The sequence below is a fragment of the Hipposideros armiger genome, unplaced genomic scaffold (assembly GCF_001890085.2).
Source record: "Hipposideros armiger isolate ML-2016 unplaced genomic scaffold, ASM189008v1 scaffold_94, whole genome shotgun sequence".
NCBI lineage: Eukaryota > Metazoa > Chordata > Mammalia > Chiroptera > Hipposideridae > Hipposideros > Hipposideros armiger.
The window spans coordinates 720,275-736,037 of record NW_017731444.1 but is presented as its reverse complement, the minus strand read 5'-3'; the positions used below and the strand labels follow the sequence as shown (position 1 = coordinate 736,037).

The 15,763-nt window shown below is 40.9% G+C and overlaps 1 protein-coding gene across 1 annotated transcript in view; it reads left to right on the top strand.

Annotated features, from left to right (window-relative positions):
- The window catches only part of TMC2 (transmembrane channel like 2), a 65,148-nt gene that overhangs the window by 13,752 nt on the left and 35,633 nt on the right, over positions 1 to 15,763 (top strand). The window contains exons 5-7 of the mRNA XM_019645803.1: positions 4,692 to 4,782; positions 7,771 to 7,852; positions 8,192 to 8,298. Of these exons, the coding sequence (XP_019501348.1) occupies positions 4,692 to 4,782; positions 7,771 to 7,852; positions 8,192 to 8,298 (280 nt within the window). The remainder of the gene's footprint in view (positions 1 to 4,691; positions 4,783 to 7,770; positions 7,853 to 8,191; positions 8,299 to 15,763) is intronic.

Here is a 15,763-nt window from a genome sequence, read left to right as displayed (position 1 = left end):
CTATCCTCTTCCCTCTCTCACGCCTCCTTTTCCCAGACTCAAGTCTAAGGTTCTCCTGCTTCTGGGGCTCCATTCCAGCTTCTATCTATTCCTAGAAGGTGTCTCCTTTCTGCCAGCCTACCTGGCTACTTCCTACATCCCCTCTGCAGGGAAGTCCCCATTGGCCCTCTCCACATTCAGGCTGAATTATTTACTGCCTCTCTGATCCCCAAGGCACTGTCCCCTCACTTGACTGGGTGCTCTTGTCTACAGAGTCACATCTTATTCATCTTCTAATGTTCTTTCTTTTTTATATATAGCTGAGCGCTCCCTATGTGTCAGGCACTGTTCTGAGTGCTGCATGTGTAACAATTCATTTAATCCTCATAACCACCCTGTGGTGCAGGTACTATTATTGTTGTCCCCGTTTTACTGATGAGCAAACTGAGACATAGAGCAATCAAGTAACTTGCCCAAGGTCACACAATGAATTAAGTGGCCTGGCCAGGATTTAAACTCAGGAATTCTGGCTGCAGAACCTGCACTCTTAATTTGTAATCATGTCTCCAGAATTACTAAACATTCTAGAATGCACCACTGTGCCTCCTGTATAATTTCCTCTTCTGGCGGTAAAGTCTTCAATGGAAGATAGCATCCTCAGACTACATCCTCCTTTTTTTAGAAGCAATGGTGTAGGGACCCAGTCTCAGGTCCACTCAGGCAGCTGGCTGACCTGGGCATAGTTGTTGTAGACAATAGAAGAAGGATGGCAAGGCATAAGAAGCAATAGAAATGAATTGGGGCAAGACTACATCCATACCTCTGCCACACCTGGGCGGCTTTGGCTGGCTATTTAATCCCTCTTAGTCTGGCTTCTTTCCCCTTAATCTCTCCGAGCCTCATACTCCTCATTTGTAAACTTAGCAATAATAATATCTACGTTGTAGAGTTGTTCTGACACATTCAAAATATTTCTATTAAATGCCCAGCACATAATATGCAATTGATAAATGGTAGTCATAGCTACTGTTATAGTTTGAACATGTTTTGTGCCAGACGCTATGTTGAGCACTGAGAGATGAAGATGGAGAACAAAGAGGGATCAGAAAAGACATTATTGATAGACATCATGAATAATGACACAAGGTGGGCTGTGATGTTGGCAAAAGAGCTTCTAGTGCCCACAACTCAGGGATGTTTGTGTTAATCGTAGAATTAATCAGGTGTGTCCCTCAGCTTTGTCAGAAGCCTAGTGATTAGAAAATTATCCAAACTGCTTTCTTTCTTCCAAGAAATGAAGAATTCCACTTCCAAGAAGGTGGAGCAGACATGCCCACTAAGTACAACTAAAACCTGGACATTACATACAAAGTAAACATAAGAAGACTCAGAAAGGTAGAGAGAAGAAGGCAGACTAGCTAAGAACCTCAGGATAAAAGGAATGACAGGCCATTGAGTTCCGGGGCTTGTTTATTTCTTTTTGCCTATATACCCCAGGTTAGAGACGATGCCAACCTAGAAACACTAACAAGCGTAAACAAAAAAATCCCTGAGGAAAAGCCTGCTCTCTCTGGCCCAAGGACCAGGAAAGGGTCAGCCCGGCAAGACATAAAACTTTTAGATAATAACAACCCTATTCCAGGCAAACCTCACAAACAAAACAGCAGCCCCACCCCGGCAGCAAAAGCCAAGTGCAGAAGCCTCGATTTTTTTTTCCCTTTGCCAGGTTATGACATAGTGCTCCCAATACCCCCACCAGGGTGGTGTCAGAGAAGATTGAATGGAAAGCAGGAATTTTCATCCCCACTAGGCAGTAATGAGCCCTCCCTCTCTCCATGGTGTCAGTGGAGGCTGCACGGAGAGTCGGGACTTTTACCACCGCCTGGCAGTAGCAAGGTGTCCCTCCTAGTTAGGGTGATGTGAGTGGAAACCTGGCAGGAAGCTTAGTAGTAACAAGGAGCTCCTGCCCAGCTCTGGGCGTCAAAGGAGGCCAAGTGAAGAACCCGGATTCCCACCTGGAAGTAACCAGGCAGCAACCCCTTTCACCCACTGGAGCAGTGTCAGAGGACGCCTGCTAAAACCCAAGATTCAAATAAGACCCTGAGTCTCATAGCACAATATCCAAAATGTCCAGGCTTCCATTGAAAACCACTCATCATACCAAGAACCAGAAAGATCTCAACCTGAAAAATAAAAAAAGACAATCAACAGACACCAACACCAAGATGACATAAATGTCAGAGTTATCTGACAAACATTACAGATCCATCTACAAAGATTTTAAAGAAACCATCATTAAAAAATAATGCCTCAATGAGCAATTATGAACTCGTGAAACAAATGAAAAAAAAATAAGAAGTCTAAGACAGGAAGATATAAGGAAGAGCAATTAAAAATTTTAGAAGTAAAAACTACAATAACTGGAAAATGTAAAAACTCAGTGAATGGGGTCAACAGCAGAATGGAGAGAACAGAGTAAAGAAACAGTGAAGTTGAAGGTAGAACAAGAGAAATGACCGAATCTGAACAACAGAGAGAAGATAGTCTGGGGGGAAAAAGTGAACTCAGCCTCAGGGACCTGTGGAGCTACAATAAAGGACCTAGAATTAATGTCTTCTCCAAATCCCTGGCCTTGGATATGAGGGGGGAAAAAGGGAGTCCCAGAACACAAGAAGAAAGAGGGTGGCACTGAAAGTCTTCGAAGAAAGAATGACTGAAAATTTCTCAAATTTGGCTTTTGTCCTTAGTTTAAAAGGACACTTCTGACAAGCACGGGACAGAAGCACTTTACAGAAGTAAGATTTGCAACAACTGGGAAGGGCAGGAGCCATTGTTTCCGTAAACCAAATAGTATCTCTGGTAAGGAATGACATGAAAGTCTGGATCACAGGTAGCATGTTTAAAGGAGTTTGATATAAAAATGTGAGTTATTATGTATATACCTTCACTGCCCCCAAAACAGTTTGCTGTGTCTGTTGAAATCCTTAAACCAGGTGGCCTCTTCACAGTACATGGTCCTTGGAGTTTGCACCCATTGCCGGGCACAGCCCTCTGTTCTCCCAAGAGCTTTCTGGGGGTCTGGACACAGAGCCTGGGCACTGAGAAGCAAAGCATTTATTTGCTGCTGGGCTCAATGACTCAGGCACCAGAGCAGCCTTTACTTTTGAGAATTCCCATCTGAAGTCCCCAAATCTTAAAAGCTGGCAAATTTAAACTCACAAACTCCATGTGATTACAAGTCTGTGCCACTCATAAGATACAAGGACAAAAGTACAAATGTCATGAAAACATTCTTTGGTGTCTCGGCGATGTTGGTAGTCACTGCCAGGACATGTTCTGCCAAAATGGGGAACAGCGAGCTGATACTGTTATGAAGCCTTAATCCCATACAGCCCAGCTTCAGACCCTGGGCTCAGGACCTACACAGTCGGCCTCACTCATATTGAGACATCATTGAGACATCCTAATAAAACCAGCCCCTGGATTGACCCCAGGTTGGAATGTGACTTTGACACGTGTCAAGGGCCTGCACTTGTGCTTTGGAGGTGGTGTAGGTATTGTGTAGTGAGCAGTGGGGGCTATAGCAGTAGCAGTGAGATACAGCAACACCACGCCTCTTCCATCTACCCTGAGATGGACTTCATTCTTCATCCATTTGTTTGGGTTTATTCCATGGTTGCTGATAAATTGGTTCCTTGTGGGGTGGGATGGGGGAGTCCTGCTTTGTAACATTTGCTGATTTCCATGGTCTAAATGCTCCCACCATGGCCAATTTCAAGCTACCATCCATTCAACAACTGGCCAGCCAAGTTCCTGGATAGTTAACAGTAGGTTCTCAGGAGCCAGCGCTCACCAGCTCCCCCATACCACCCCAGGATATTTAATTGATTCATGTGTTTCTCGCCCAACCTTCCTTGGATGTTCACTCATTCATTCAACATTCATGCAGTCCAAGAATATCTACTGAATGCTGTATTCATTTTCTACCGCTGCTGTAACTCATTACCACAAGCTTAACGGTTTAAGACAACACTCATTTGTTAGCTTACAGCTCTGTCGGTCAGAAGTCCAGCATGGTGTGGCTGGATTCTCTGCTCAGGGCCTCACTGGGCTAAAAATCAAAGTATCGGCAGGGCTCCCGCTCCCATCTGGGGCTCTGGGTTCTCTTCTAAGCTCAGTGGGTTTTGGCAGAATTCACTTCCTTCTCTTATTTTCCATGTGTCATCTTCCAGAGGGGCCCCAGCAGCAGAGGGTCGAGAATTCCCCTATCTCTAATGTCCCTGACATTCCATTCTGCCATATCTCTCTCTGACTCCTCTGCCTTCCTCTTCTCTTTTTAAAGGATCATGTGATTACATTGGGCCCTTCCAGATAATCCAAAATAATCTCCCTATTTAAAGTCAGCAATCTTAGTACATTTGCCAAGTCCCGTTTGCCATTCATGAGTGTACAGTGGGCGAATGTCATGGGGGCCAAAATTCTGCCTATAGGTGCCTACCCTGTAGCAAGCACTACTACACTGCCTTTGGGTAATTTCTGGAATAAAGCGGACAAAATGCCCTTTCTTCATGGAAATGATATTATACTCAACTAGGAGTAGAAAAACTCTGAAGGCTTTCAAGCCACGTAGATATCCTCATAGTTCAGATTTCGTTTGGTTGGGTGTTAATTGAATTCCTGCCCCCGCCCCCCCCTTTTTTTCTCCTAACCAGGGAGGCCCAAGAGTTTGTGGAGAAGTATGAAGGAGCCTTGGGGAAGGGGAAAGGCAAGCGACTCTACGCCTATAGGATGCAGATGGCTAAGGTGGGGTGCAGAGGCTGCAAACTGCGGAATCTGGGTGACCATCACAGGCACCTCCCAGCCTCACCATTTGTGTCTAGCTCCCTCAGAACCCTGAGCGTGAGGTCCAATTGACCATTCCAATTCGCCCAGGAATGGAAACCAACATAACCTGTCAATTTCTTTATACTTATTTGTGAGGGTCTCAATATATTTGACACTTGTTTCCTCTCCGGTAAAAAAAATAAACTCACAAAATTAATGATGTTAAAACCACTGGGATCTTATTTTTCAAATCCTAAATATTGTTTGATGAATCATTCATTTTTATAGAATACCTTGATAAGTTTTCATGTATTCCCTGCTTATTGGTGTATTCGAGTTTTAACTTGTTCTTGGGGTCATTTTGATATTTCATATTTTTCCCAAAACTTGATCATTTTATTAAGATTTTCATATATATTACTAGAAACCATAATTTTTGTAATTACTTTCTGTATATATTTGGTTTGAATCTTTTTTATACCTAATATTTTTTTTCCTTTTCCAGTTTTAATTGCCTGACAACTATCTACAGGCCATTTTATTAATTTTATCTAGAAACTATTTACCAATTAACAACTGTACACTCAGATCTTTTTTTCCAACTGAGCAGTCTGCTCTTCAAATATCTTTGATAAATGATTTTGTTCAGTTGTGTTTCTATTCAGGTAGTTCTAGTTTCTTCCTCAGGAAAAGGATGTCTGCCCTCTATTTACCTTTCCTTATTGCTATTAATTCCTCTCTCTCTCTCTCTCTCTCTCTCTCTCTCTCTCTCTCTCTCCATTCTCAGAAATTTTTCAGGTTTATTCTCAATATCACTTAATCAATTTTCTTCTGTCTCAGTTATAGTATGTTTATTTTCATTCTATTACTGAACTTTTAGCTACTTTGTAATCTTTCCACACTTCAGATTCTAACTCTAATTTTTATCCTTTACTCTAGAAGACATATTTCTTTTATCTAATTAAGAATGTGAAACCATTTCTCAAATTTTATTTATGTACCCTAGAGGAAATACTTTCCAAAAATTTCAGAGTGGTGTCCCCTTTTCCTTGTTCTACAGTATTATTTCTCAGGCCTCATTGGTTGTTTTCAGTCATTCGTATCCAGATTTCATCCACAGACAGGATGTATAGGAAATCTTTTTTTTCTATATATAGCTGGAGAGCAAGATGACATGCACAATTAATAATCCAGTGTCAGGGCAGCAGCTACCATCACACACAGCCTGAGGAAGTGTGTGGGGTTCTTCTGCCCACAGCCCAGCCCAGTTTTCTGATTCTCCAAACCAATGAAGGGTAAGAGCTTCCATGCAGAACTTCTCCCAGACTTCCCTCTGCTTCCATCCCACCTCCAGGGCATCACTTTTCAGACCCAAACGCCTACAGCCTTAAGGGGCTGTCAGGTGGTTGCTAAGTGATTAAGTGGCAGGCTGTGTCTCATGGGCCTCACTTGGCAATGTTCCTTACCCCTTTTGGCCCTCCGCCTTGCAAGCTTATATTTTGTACTGATTTTATCAGCATCCTGACAGGAGATCCATCTCTCAGGGAAGGACTCACATTAATAAAAGCTAATGAAACTGATATATAAAACCAGATGTCTATCATTAATTTGCAAGGAGATATAACTGATGCAAGAACCAGAAAACGGAAGTCCACATCAGTAGTGCCTTTTACTTTTAGTAGAGTTAGTTATAAGGGGACGCTAAACCATAATCCCAATTCCAATCTATTAATTTGCAATGAAAAATCACTGCCATAAAAACCAAAATACTCAGAGCACAGGTGATGGACAAATGCTTTCTTTATAGGCAGACCTACATAGGAAGCCAAATAAGCCAAAGATGATTCTGAGCACAGAATCAGAACTAAGAAAAGGAGATGAAGCAATAGGAACGGAGTGCCCAATGTCTGCTATCCACCATTCCCCACATCCCTCCTTTCCTGTCTTAGGGATATCTTTGCCATTATTATCAACCAGTCTTTTGCTCGTGGGCCCCTCTTCTCCTTTGCATCTGTGACCATCTCCCTCTTCTGACAGTGGCTTCCGTCCTTATACAGTAATCACCCAATCAGGATGTGGTCAAAGCCTTCAGGTCTGGAAGCCTATCTTATGCCTTCAGATAAATTTTCCTTTTTGTCCTTTAGTGAATTTACAAGGGAAAATCTTATTTCCTTCACAAACAAGTTCTTAGGAGACCTTTGTAATAGAAAATGATCTTAGGATCTTCTCCCTATTGCCTCCTTGCTGTTTTCTATGAATTTTTAAAATCCCGAATGGATTTATTTCCAGCGGATGGGGTTGTTGGAGAGCAGCCCCTTGAAGAGTTGACAAAATTCCACCCAGCCAACAGACAGGCAGCTACTCAGGTTTCTGATTGGCACAAAGTCTGAGTGTTGGAGCTGGGAACAGACTATGGAAAGAGATAAGATGCCTTGCAACGCCTTCCCGAAAAAACCTGTCTGCTGTTTCACCAGGAGAAAAATGGGAAGCCATGGACTGAGGTTTTTACCAGTTCCACTAGTGTCATAATTTAGCAACACCTCCTATCAGATTTAGGCACTTGGCTGCCTGCCAAATATGCTGTGGGAGTTGTGAGATTTCTTTTTCCCTTGAAGATTTGTTTTAAAGTAAAGAAAGCTGTATCAGGCTTTGCTAACCCAATCTGATCTCCCAAACCAGAAATTATACACAGAATTTCTAAGTTCATATATAAACTATCCAAACCTGAAATTTTATCAGCATTGTGGATAAATGCAAGGTATTGTGTTGCCCTGGTTTCTCTCTCACTCCACATCTGACTTTAAAAAGTGAAGATGTAACGTCCACCTCTAATATCCTGGGCTCAACGACTCCAAGATGGCAGCCTCATCCACATGTAGACTTCATGTTGACAGGTCAACATCAGCATGCACCTTCAACATGCCCCTCCACGTTAATGAACTGAGTGTGTTACCTGTTTAATTTCAGAAATGGGTCAAGTTTAAGAGAGACTTTGATAATTTCAAGACTCAATGTATTCCCTGGGAAATGAAGATCAAGGACATTGAAAGTGAGTATTTTGGTGCCATTGTTTTTAGTTGGCTTACTGGAGAGTTTTCCAATACCTGGGATTGTGTTCTTGACCCTCTGATTAGATTATTTTGTAGGTCCTATTGTATTAGAAAGAAGAATGAGCTTTGGACTCGTTAGGGGAACATTTAAGTTGTGCTTCTTCACTTTCTGATTGTGGGAGGTTAGGCAAATCAGCTAAGCCCATAGAACCTCAGGTTATTTATCTGGAAAAAGAAAATGGAGGTCAGGATGTCCATTCCACAGATTGATGTGAAAACCGGATCCATCACACACGTAAAGTGCTCAGTAGCATTAACTTCCTCCTTTTCCTCTCCAGGTCACTTTGGTTCTTCAGTGGCATCGTATTTTATCTTTCTCCGATGGATGTATGGAGTTAACCTTGTCCTTTTTGGCTTAATATTTGGACTAGTCATAATCCCAGAGGTAAGAAAAGAGCTTCCAGTATCTTTGGATAGTGGTAAGACTTTTCACGATTACCATCTTCATTTATATTAAATACTTTCTGTTTTACAAAAAAAACAGTCATTCATTTTTAAATTCTATACTCACATCAATTACTCAGATAACTCAGTACAAAAATATGGAACAAAATATTTGTGTTTCTGAATTAAGAGGTGGACCCTACATTATTCTGCCTCTCATTTTACTTTAAAATCAGTAGAGAATTAATATCTCAGTGAGTTTTTTTCCCATTACCCTGAAAGAAAGGGGGGGAGGGATAGAATGCATTATATCATAATTTATTACCAAAAAATATCGCATTTGAATAGCATCCTCACTATTCTTTCAAAATAATCTTAGTACGATATAAGTAGATCCTAACCTATAAATGAGCAATTGAGAGATAAAAAAAGGAATAAGTAACTTGTGCAAAGTTATACAGTAAATTTGTAGTGAATGAGATCCCAGCTTTCCAGAGTACTGGCCTGGGATCTTTCCAAAGGCACATCCTGTCCATTAAGCTCTGAGCACACAAATTGCTATAACTTGGTGCTGTGTCTGGGTACACAAGTGGATTTGCTTCAAAAGCTTTCATGGTAACAATATGTCTGTATTTAGTATTTTCTTCCTTCCAGGTTTATTAATTGGTTCTATAATAGTTTACGGATTCCTATTTTATTTTGAACAGTTCCATAAGCATATTGAAGTCAATTCTAACCATAGTCACATCCTTGGGAAACTTTTCTGCATGTCTGTTTCTCAGGAAATTCAAAGACTTCCATGTAATGTGAATTAAATCAGATTAGTTGGAAGAGGTTGATGGTGTATTATAATAGCACTTGGTGGCAAAGAAGTATTATATTATTTATAAAACCATTGAATTCTTTTCTACATTACTTAAAAAGTGTACTTCCAAATGGATCATTAACTAGCCTTTATACTCCTTTATATACACACCTGGACATCCAGGGTTATGATTTCACATAGTTCCATGTATACTCTTAAGCCATTACCACTCTGACTAGATATAAGGATTTTAAATCTCCCAGCAAGTGTGTACAAATGCACTCGCACCAAGCCTGGTTCTCCCCAAGGGGAAAATATTGTCAGAAGCTAACCAGAAGTTACACTTCTGTTACCAGAGAGGAGGGGCCCTTCTCGACGAGATACCTGGGCTTGGTTTCCACACCAGCGGTTGGTTCTCACACTGGGGGTTGAACCAGCAGAGTCCAGCTAGCTTCCCATACTGGGAGTCGAATCTGGGCCTCAGGGAGGAAAACTGGGAATCCTAGCTGCTACGTTGTCAGGGGTTGGGCCCTCCTCGGCACGGTGTCCAGGTTCTTGGCGTCTGAAGCAAAGAATTGAATGAGACACAGAGGTAAAGCGGTGAAAGAAAAGTTTATTAGAAAGGATAGTACACTCCAAAGAATTAGGAGCGGGCAGAGCACAAAGAAACTGCTCAAAAGTCTCAAGGGCTCAAGGCTCAAGGCTCAAGAAAGCATTATTAGGAGAAAAAGTACACTCTAAAGCAGCGGTTCTCAGCCTGTGGGTCGCGACCCCTTTGGGGGTCAAACGACCCTTTCACAGGGGTCGCCTAAGACCATCGGAAAACAAAAAGATATTTACATGACGATTCATAACAGTAGCAAAATTACAGTTATAGAGTAGCAACGAAAATAATTTTATGGTTGGGGGTCACCACAACATGAGGAACTGTATTAAGGGGTCGCAGCATTAGGAAGGTTGAGAACCGCTGCTCTAAAGGGTTTGGAGCGGGGCCCCGAGCAAAAGCAAGGCTCAGAAGGCGCCGGCTGGCAAGGACTTGGGGTTTTCATTTTCTTTTCTCTAGGTTGGGCTGTTTCTCTCTGGGGATAGGACCATTTGATTGACACCTGTGTTTGATGAGTGGGTATTATCTCATCCTCAGACTGCACATGTCCCTTCCCAAAGTTCAGTCTGCTATAATGATATTAATGAACTACCATGCATATGTATGATATTATAATGATGGTGTAATGAGGGTAGGGTGAGATGTAGGTTATTGTAGCCCTCTACTGCGCAGGACTGGTCTAATTTATTGTCTTTTAGTGTCCTCACAATAGTTAACGGTTAGGGCAGATAAGGAAAAATTCGGGAGGTCTCCAGGCAGTGCTCCCCATAGATTGTGTTGGATGTGCAGGAATGCAGAGACCCAATTACCTGTCTCTAACTACCTACCTTATTACTCCTGAGAGACGTGGTCCCCATAAATCTCTGTGGGGAGTTGAGGGGCTGGAGGTCTCTTCTGTATGCTTCAAGCTGAGAAGGTGTAGAGAGCTGTCCCTACCTAATGGGGATTCACGAAACTCTCACCCTATCTGATCTTAAATAGTAAAAAAAATGGGGGTGGGGGTCTTTTCCTCCTTGGTCAGGGTGCACTGGAAGCCTCACTGGGATATAATTTGTATCCCCATGGCTTGTAGATGAGGAGAGACAGACGTTAATTAATAAATTAAAAACACTGGCTCCAGGAATAGGACTCCAAGCCCAATTATCTTATTTCACCCAGGGATTAGGTATGCACTGACCTGGAGGAGTGTTAAAATCCAGTTAGTCTCTGGGATGGTGTTTATTTATCCAAGAGTTAGGTCTGGAATGGCCTGGGGGGATGTTGAGCTACAATGGTTATAGTTAACAAGCTTAAGGCATAGCCTTTTAAGTAGTTTTTGAAGTAAGAGTGAGATATATTCTGTGAATTAGGCTAGGAGCAATCTTTAGTTTAGGACTAAGAAACTAGTTTGAAAAGAGATTAAGACCAGAGGCTAGGGAGCTAAGAAACTAGGGAAAAGGAGACTTAAAATTCCCATAGTGAGGGAGGCTTAAACCTTCTATAGTGAGGGGGCTGTCCCATGTCACTTCTTCCCTCTATAGCCAAGGAAGTGTTGGTTTTCCCCAGAAGCCACTGGGGATATTTACCTTCACAGACTCTTTGCTTTATTCCTGGGAGTTATTATTCCAAATGGATTTATTGCCATGAGAAGAGAGCACATTAAAATGCTGTAAGTCTATGAGACATCGCTGGCATTTTGCAATACAGTGATCCAGACAGGCAGTCTTTTAGGGAAGTTGAATAATTTTAAGGACACTGAGTTGTTGTTTTGTTTTGTTTTTTTCTTAAAGGAAACATTGCGTTTCATGTAATTTATGTAAGTTGGTATAATTTATAAATATTTCATATCAAAAAGGACAATTGTTTGAACCAATGAAAACCTAGTGATTGGTGTATTCCAATGAAGCAGCTAAGACGGAAACTGTCTAAGCAAGAGCACCTTGACTTGATTGGATGGTGATTGGTAAAGTCACGTGGGAGTAGGGTGGGGGGAAGGAGAGAGATGTGGGGCTGGCTGGAATGAGAAGCCCTGGGCGGAGAGGAGGGACAACTAGGCGAGGGGAAGACCTTGCCTAGACTAGAAGAGACTAATATAATAGCTCAGTCCCAGGTTGCGGTATTACCAATGGGAATGGATTAAAAGAGAAGAATTCGAGAGAAATACTGTAGAACAGACAAGACTTGATGACAGGTTGGATAACAGCAATTGAGGATGTCGGGTGTCCCAAGATGCCTTTCTAGTTAGGATAATGGGAATTGGCCACAGGGGAATCACACACATCTAAACTCACTGAAAATTGCCCTGTTGGTCAAAGACATGAATAACTTCAGGGCCCAGCGGTTTTCAGCACAAGCCTAATGAACAGATATCCCCAGGGCTCATGGACATCTTAAGGCTAACTATGATGAATCAGAGGGTCTGGGAATAAGAATATTAGATGTGCTGAAATGTTAGGCAACTTTAACAGAATTTCTTCTCATACTCATTCTTTCTTTGCCACAACTCATTAATACCATTTTAATGGAATTAAACAGCTCTGGATGCTAGAATGAGGCTTATTCATCTTTCATGACAATTGCCCACAGAGCACAGGATGCCTGTGTGATCCCTGGGGAACTCTTGTTATGCTGCAGGAGCTGGCTATCAAGGCCATACAGGATGATGAGTTCATGTATTCCTCATCTCAACAGTGGCTGCATGTGAAAAATCACATGGGGAGTTTTTTAAAATAACAGGTCCTAGGCCCACCCCAATCAATTGAATCTGAATCTCTGAGGCTGTGGTTGTAACATCCCTATTTTAAAAGTTCCTGTGGTAGGCAGATATCTAAGATCTCCCCAGTGATCCCCACCTCCTGGTATCCAGCTCTTATATAATCTCCTGCCCTTGAGCATAGCCTAAACCTGGCTTTTAACAAACTGTAACCAAAGGCTGTCACTTACATGATTCGTTTATAAAAGACTGTGACTTTCATCTTGCTGGCATTCTCTTTTGGTTCCCTTCCTGGCTTACATGCTTTAATGAAGCAACCTGCCACACTGGAGAGGCCCCCCTGGCAAGGAACTTAGTGTGGCCTTCAGACAGCCAGCAAGGAACCGAGACCCTCAGTATAACAATCCATGAGGAACTAAATCTTGCCAGCAACTACGTGAGTGCATTTAGAATCAGATACTTCCCCAGCCAAACTTTCAGATGAGACCCCAGCCCTGCAGACACTTCGACTGCAGCCTGTGACAGACCCTCAGCGGAAGACCCAGCTGAGCCCCACCCAGATTCCTGACCCACAGAAACTTCAAGATAGAAATGTGATTGTTTTAAGCTTCTAAGTGTTAAGGTAATTTGTTATACATCAGTAGACAACTCATACAGGTCCCCAGGTGATTGTAATACACAGTCAGGGTTGATAATTGCTGGTATACATTAATTAATTTAATTAAATAATTTTTCAAAATACCTTATAAGCTCTGCTCTAGGGATCACTTAGACAGCACTCAGTCAGTATGCCTCATATAGATACTTCCTCTAAAAATAGCTATTAAAATATTTTGGACATATGGAAAGGACTAAAGAAGGAGCTTATTTGCCTAAACTAAGTTTAAAAATAAAAAAATTATATATACACTAAAGTCTTCTAACTACTTCTAATTTTATGACTTACATAATCCTCAAATATAATTACTATTCTGCAATTTCTATTTTAAAATATTTCAATTTCAATTTTAAAATATATTGACTTAAAGTTAGATACAGTAGTTTCTTGTTTTTAAAAATCTCTCATGTATTTGAAGTTATATCCCCTTTTGCATTACAGTGTAATTTTTTCTCTCTCATTTACACAAAGCTTTGTCCCTTTTAGTTATTTTATTAAAGAACAACTTTGGCTTTGTTGATTCTTTCTGATATATATATATTTTTAAATTATTTTTATTGTGAAATACACATTTTTTAGAATTAGTTTCAGCTGTACAACACAGTGCAATAGTTATACTTTTTACCCCTTGAGGAGACAACCTCCCTCCCCCAATGCCGCCCCACTTCCCCCCCAATATCATACATATCTATTACAATTCCCTTGACTCCACTCCTACACTATACTCCACGTCCCATGACCATACATATATATATATTTTTTTTAATCAAGCTTTCTTGGGACATAATTTACATACTTTAAAATTAACTCTTTTAAGGTGTACAGTTCAATGAATTATGACAAATATATACAGTCAGGTAACAATCACCACAATTGAAATATACAATATTTCCATCACCCCAAAAAGTTCCTTTGTGCCTCCTTTACAAGCAAAATCTCCAGCCCTGACAAGCAATGATCCGATTTCTGTCCCTAAAGTTTTTCCTTTTCCAGAATAGCATATAAATAGAATCATGCAGTGTGTAGTTTTTTGTGTCTGGCCTCTCTCACTTAGCACAGTGTCTTTGAGATTCATCCATGTTGTTACACATACCAATAGTTTGTTCCTTTACTGCTGAGTTATGTTCCATTGTAAAGATGTACCATAGTTTGTTATCTATAGACCACCGCATGGATATTTGGGTTGTTCCCAGTTTGAGGTGATTATGAATAAAGCAACTGTAAATATTCACATTCAGGTCTTCATCTTATGGATCTTCATTTTCTATATCATGAATTTTTACTCATCTTATTTCTTTCCTGCTATTTGGGTATTTATTAGTTATCTATTCCTGTGTAATACCCCAAAATTTTTTTATGAAAACAACAAGCTTTTATTATCTCACAGTTTCTGTGGATCAGGAGGGGCATACCCAGGGTGTTATAAAGGCCTGGTGATGTTCTGTTTCTTAAACTAGTAATAGTGGACACACAGTCATTAATTTTCTTTTTGTTATGGTCAACTATACGTATCTGATATATCTCTACTGTTCTACATACAATATATTGGGTTGTCGGAAAAGTCATGACGAATTTTTTCTATGTCTTTCGTTGCAAAACTGCGTCATGACTTTTCCGACAACCCAATATTTTCCAATAAGAATATAAATTTAAAAACAAGTAAAAAGAAATAGGGTATTACTTAAAGATGATTAACTTAATTAAAAACAAAAATAATGTTACATTAAATGGTGAAATACTAAAGCCTGTGGTACTGAAAATGAAGAGCAACATGGTATGCCCCATCCCCACTACTTTTCAACATTATTTTGCAATTTCTACCTAATGCAGTAGGTCAACAAAATTAAACTTACACATTTTTTACAAAAAATACAAAATCACTTTAGTTTGCAGATGATAATATTGTATACCCCCAAAAATCACAATGAATCTACCAAAAGTTAGTTGAATTAATGAATAGTATATTGAGGTGGCTGGAGTTATTTTATTTTTTCTTTTAATTTTATTTTATTTTATATTTTTAGCTGAGCTATCCTGCCACCTGTTGGTTGCTCAGCAGCATCTCAGCTCGGGCTGGGAATCAAATCGCAGTTGCTCAGAGCTCGCACTCTGAAGTGAGCTCTTAATCAACTGAGTCACTCAACTGGCCCTGGAGTCATTTTAAATAAGCAAATGTCAATGGCATTTCCTATGCTCTCAATATCCAGTTTGAAATAAAATTTAAAATCCTTACATTCATAGCTTCCAGTCAAGGTGGCGGAGTAGGTAAATGTTGTGCTTGCCTCCTTTCACCACCACATCAAAATTAGAACTAAACTACAGAACAACCATCATTGGGAATCGCCTGAAGTCTAGTTTAAAAGAAGTCCTATAACTAAGGATATACAGAAAAAGACACATCGAGATTGGTAGGAGGGGTGGAGATGCAGAACAGGCTGGTCTCACTCCCACATGTGGGGGCTAAAAATTAGAAGGGATATCTTAGTTTCAGAGGTCTCCCCTGAGGAGTGAAGGGTCCCAGCTGCACACCAAGCTCCTCAGACCTGGGTTCCAGTGCCAGGGAGGGAAGTCCCCACAACTTCTGGCTGTGAAGCAGAGATTGCAGCTAAGTGAGATGGAGGGCTGCTGGAGTCCCAGGCATTTCTCTTAAAGGGCCCGCACAGGACTTAACTGGCTGACAAACTCACTCACTCTGAGCTCCAGCACT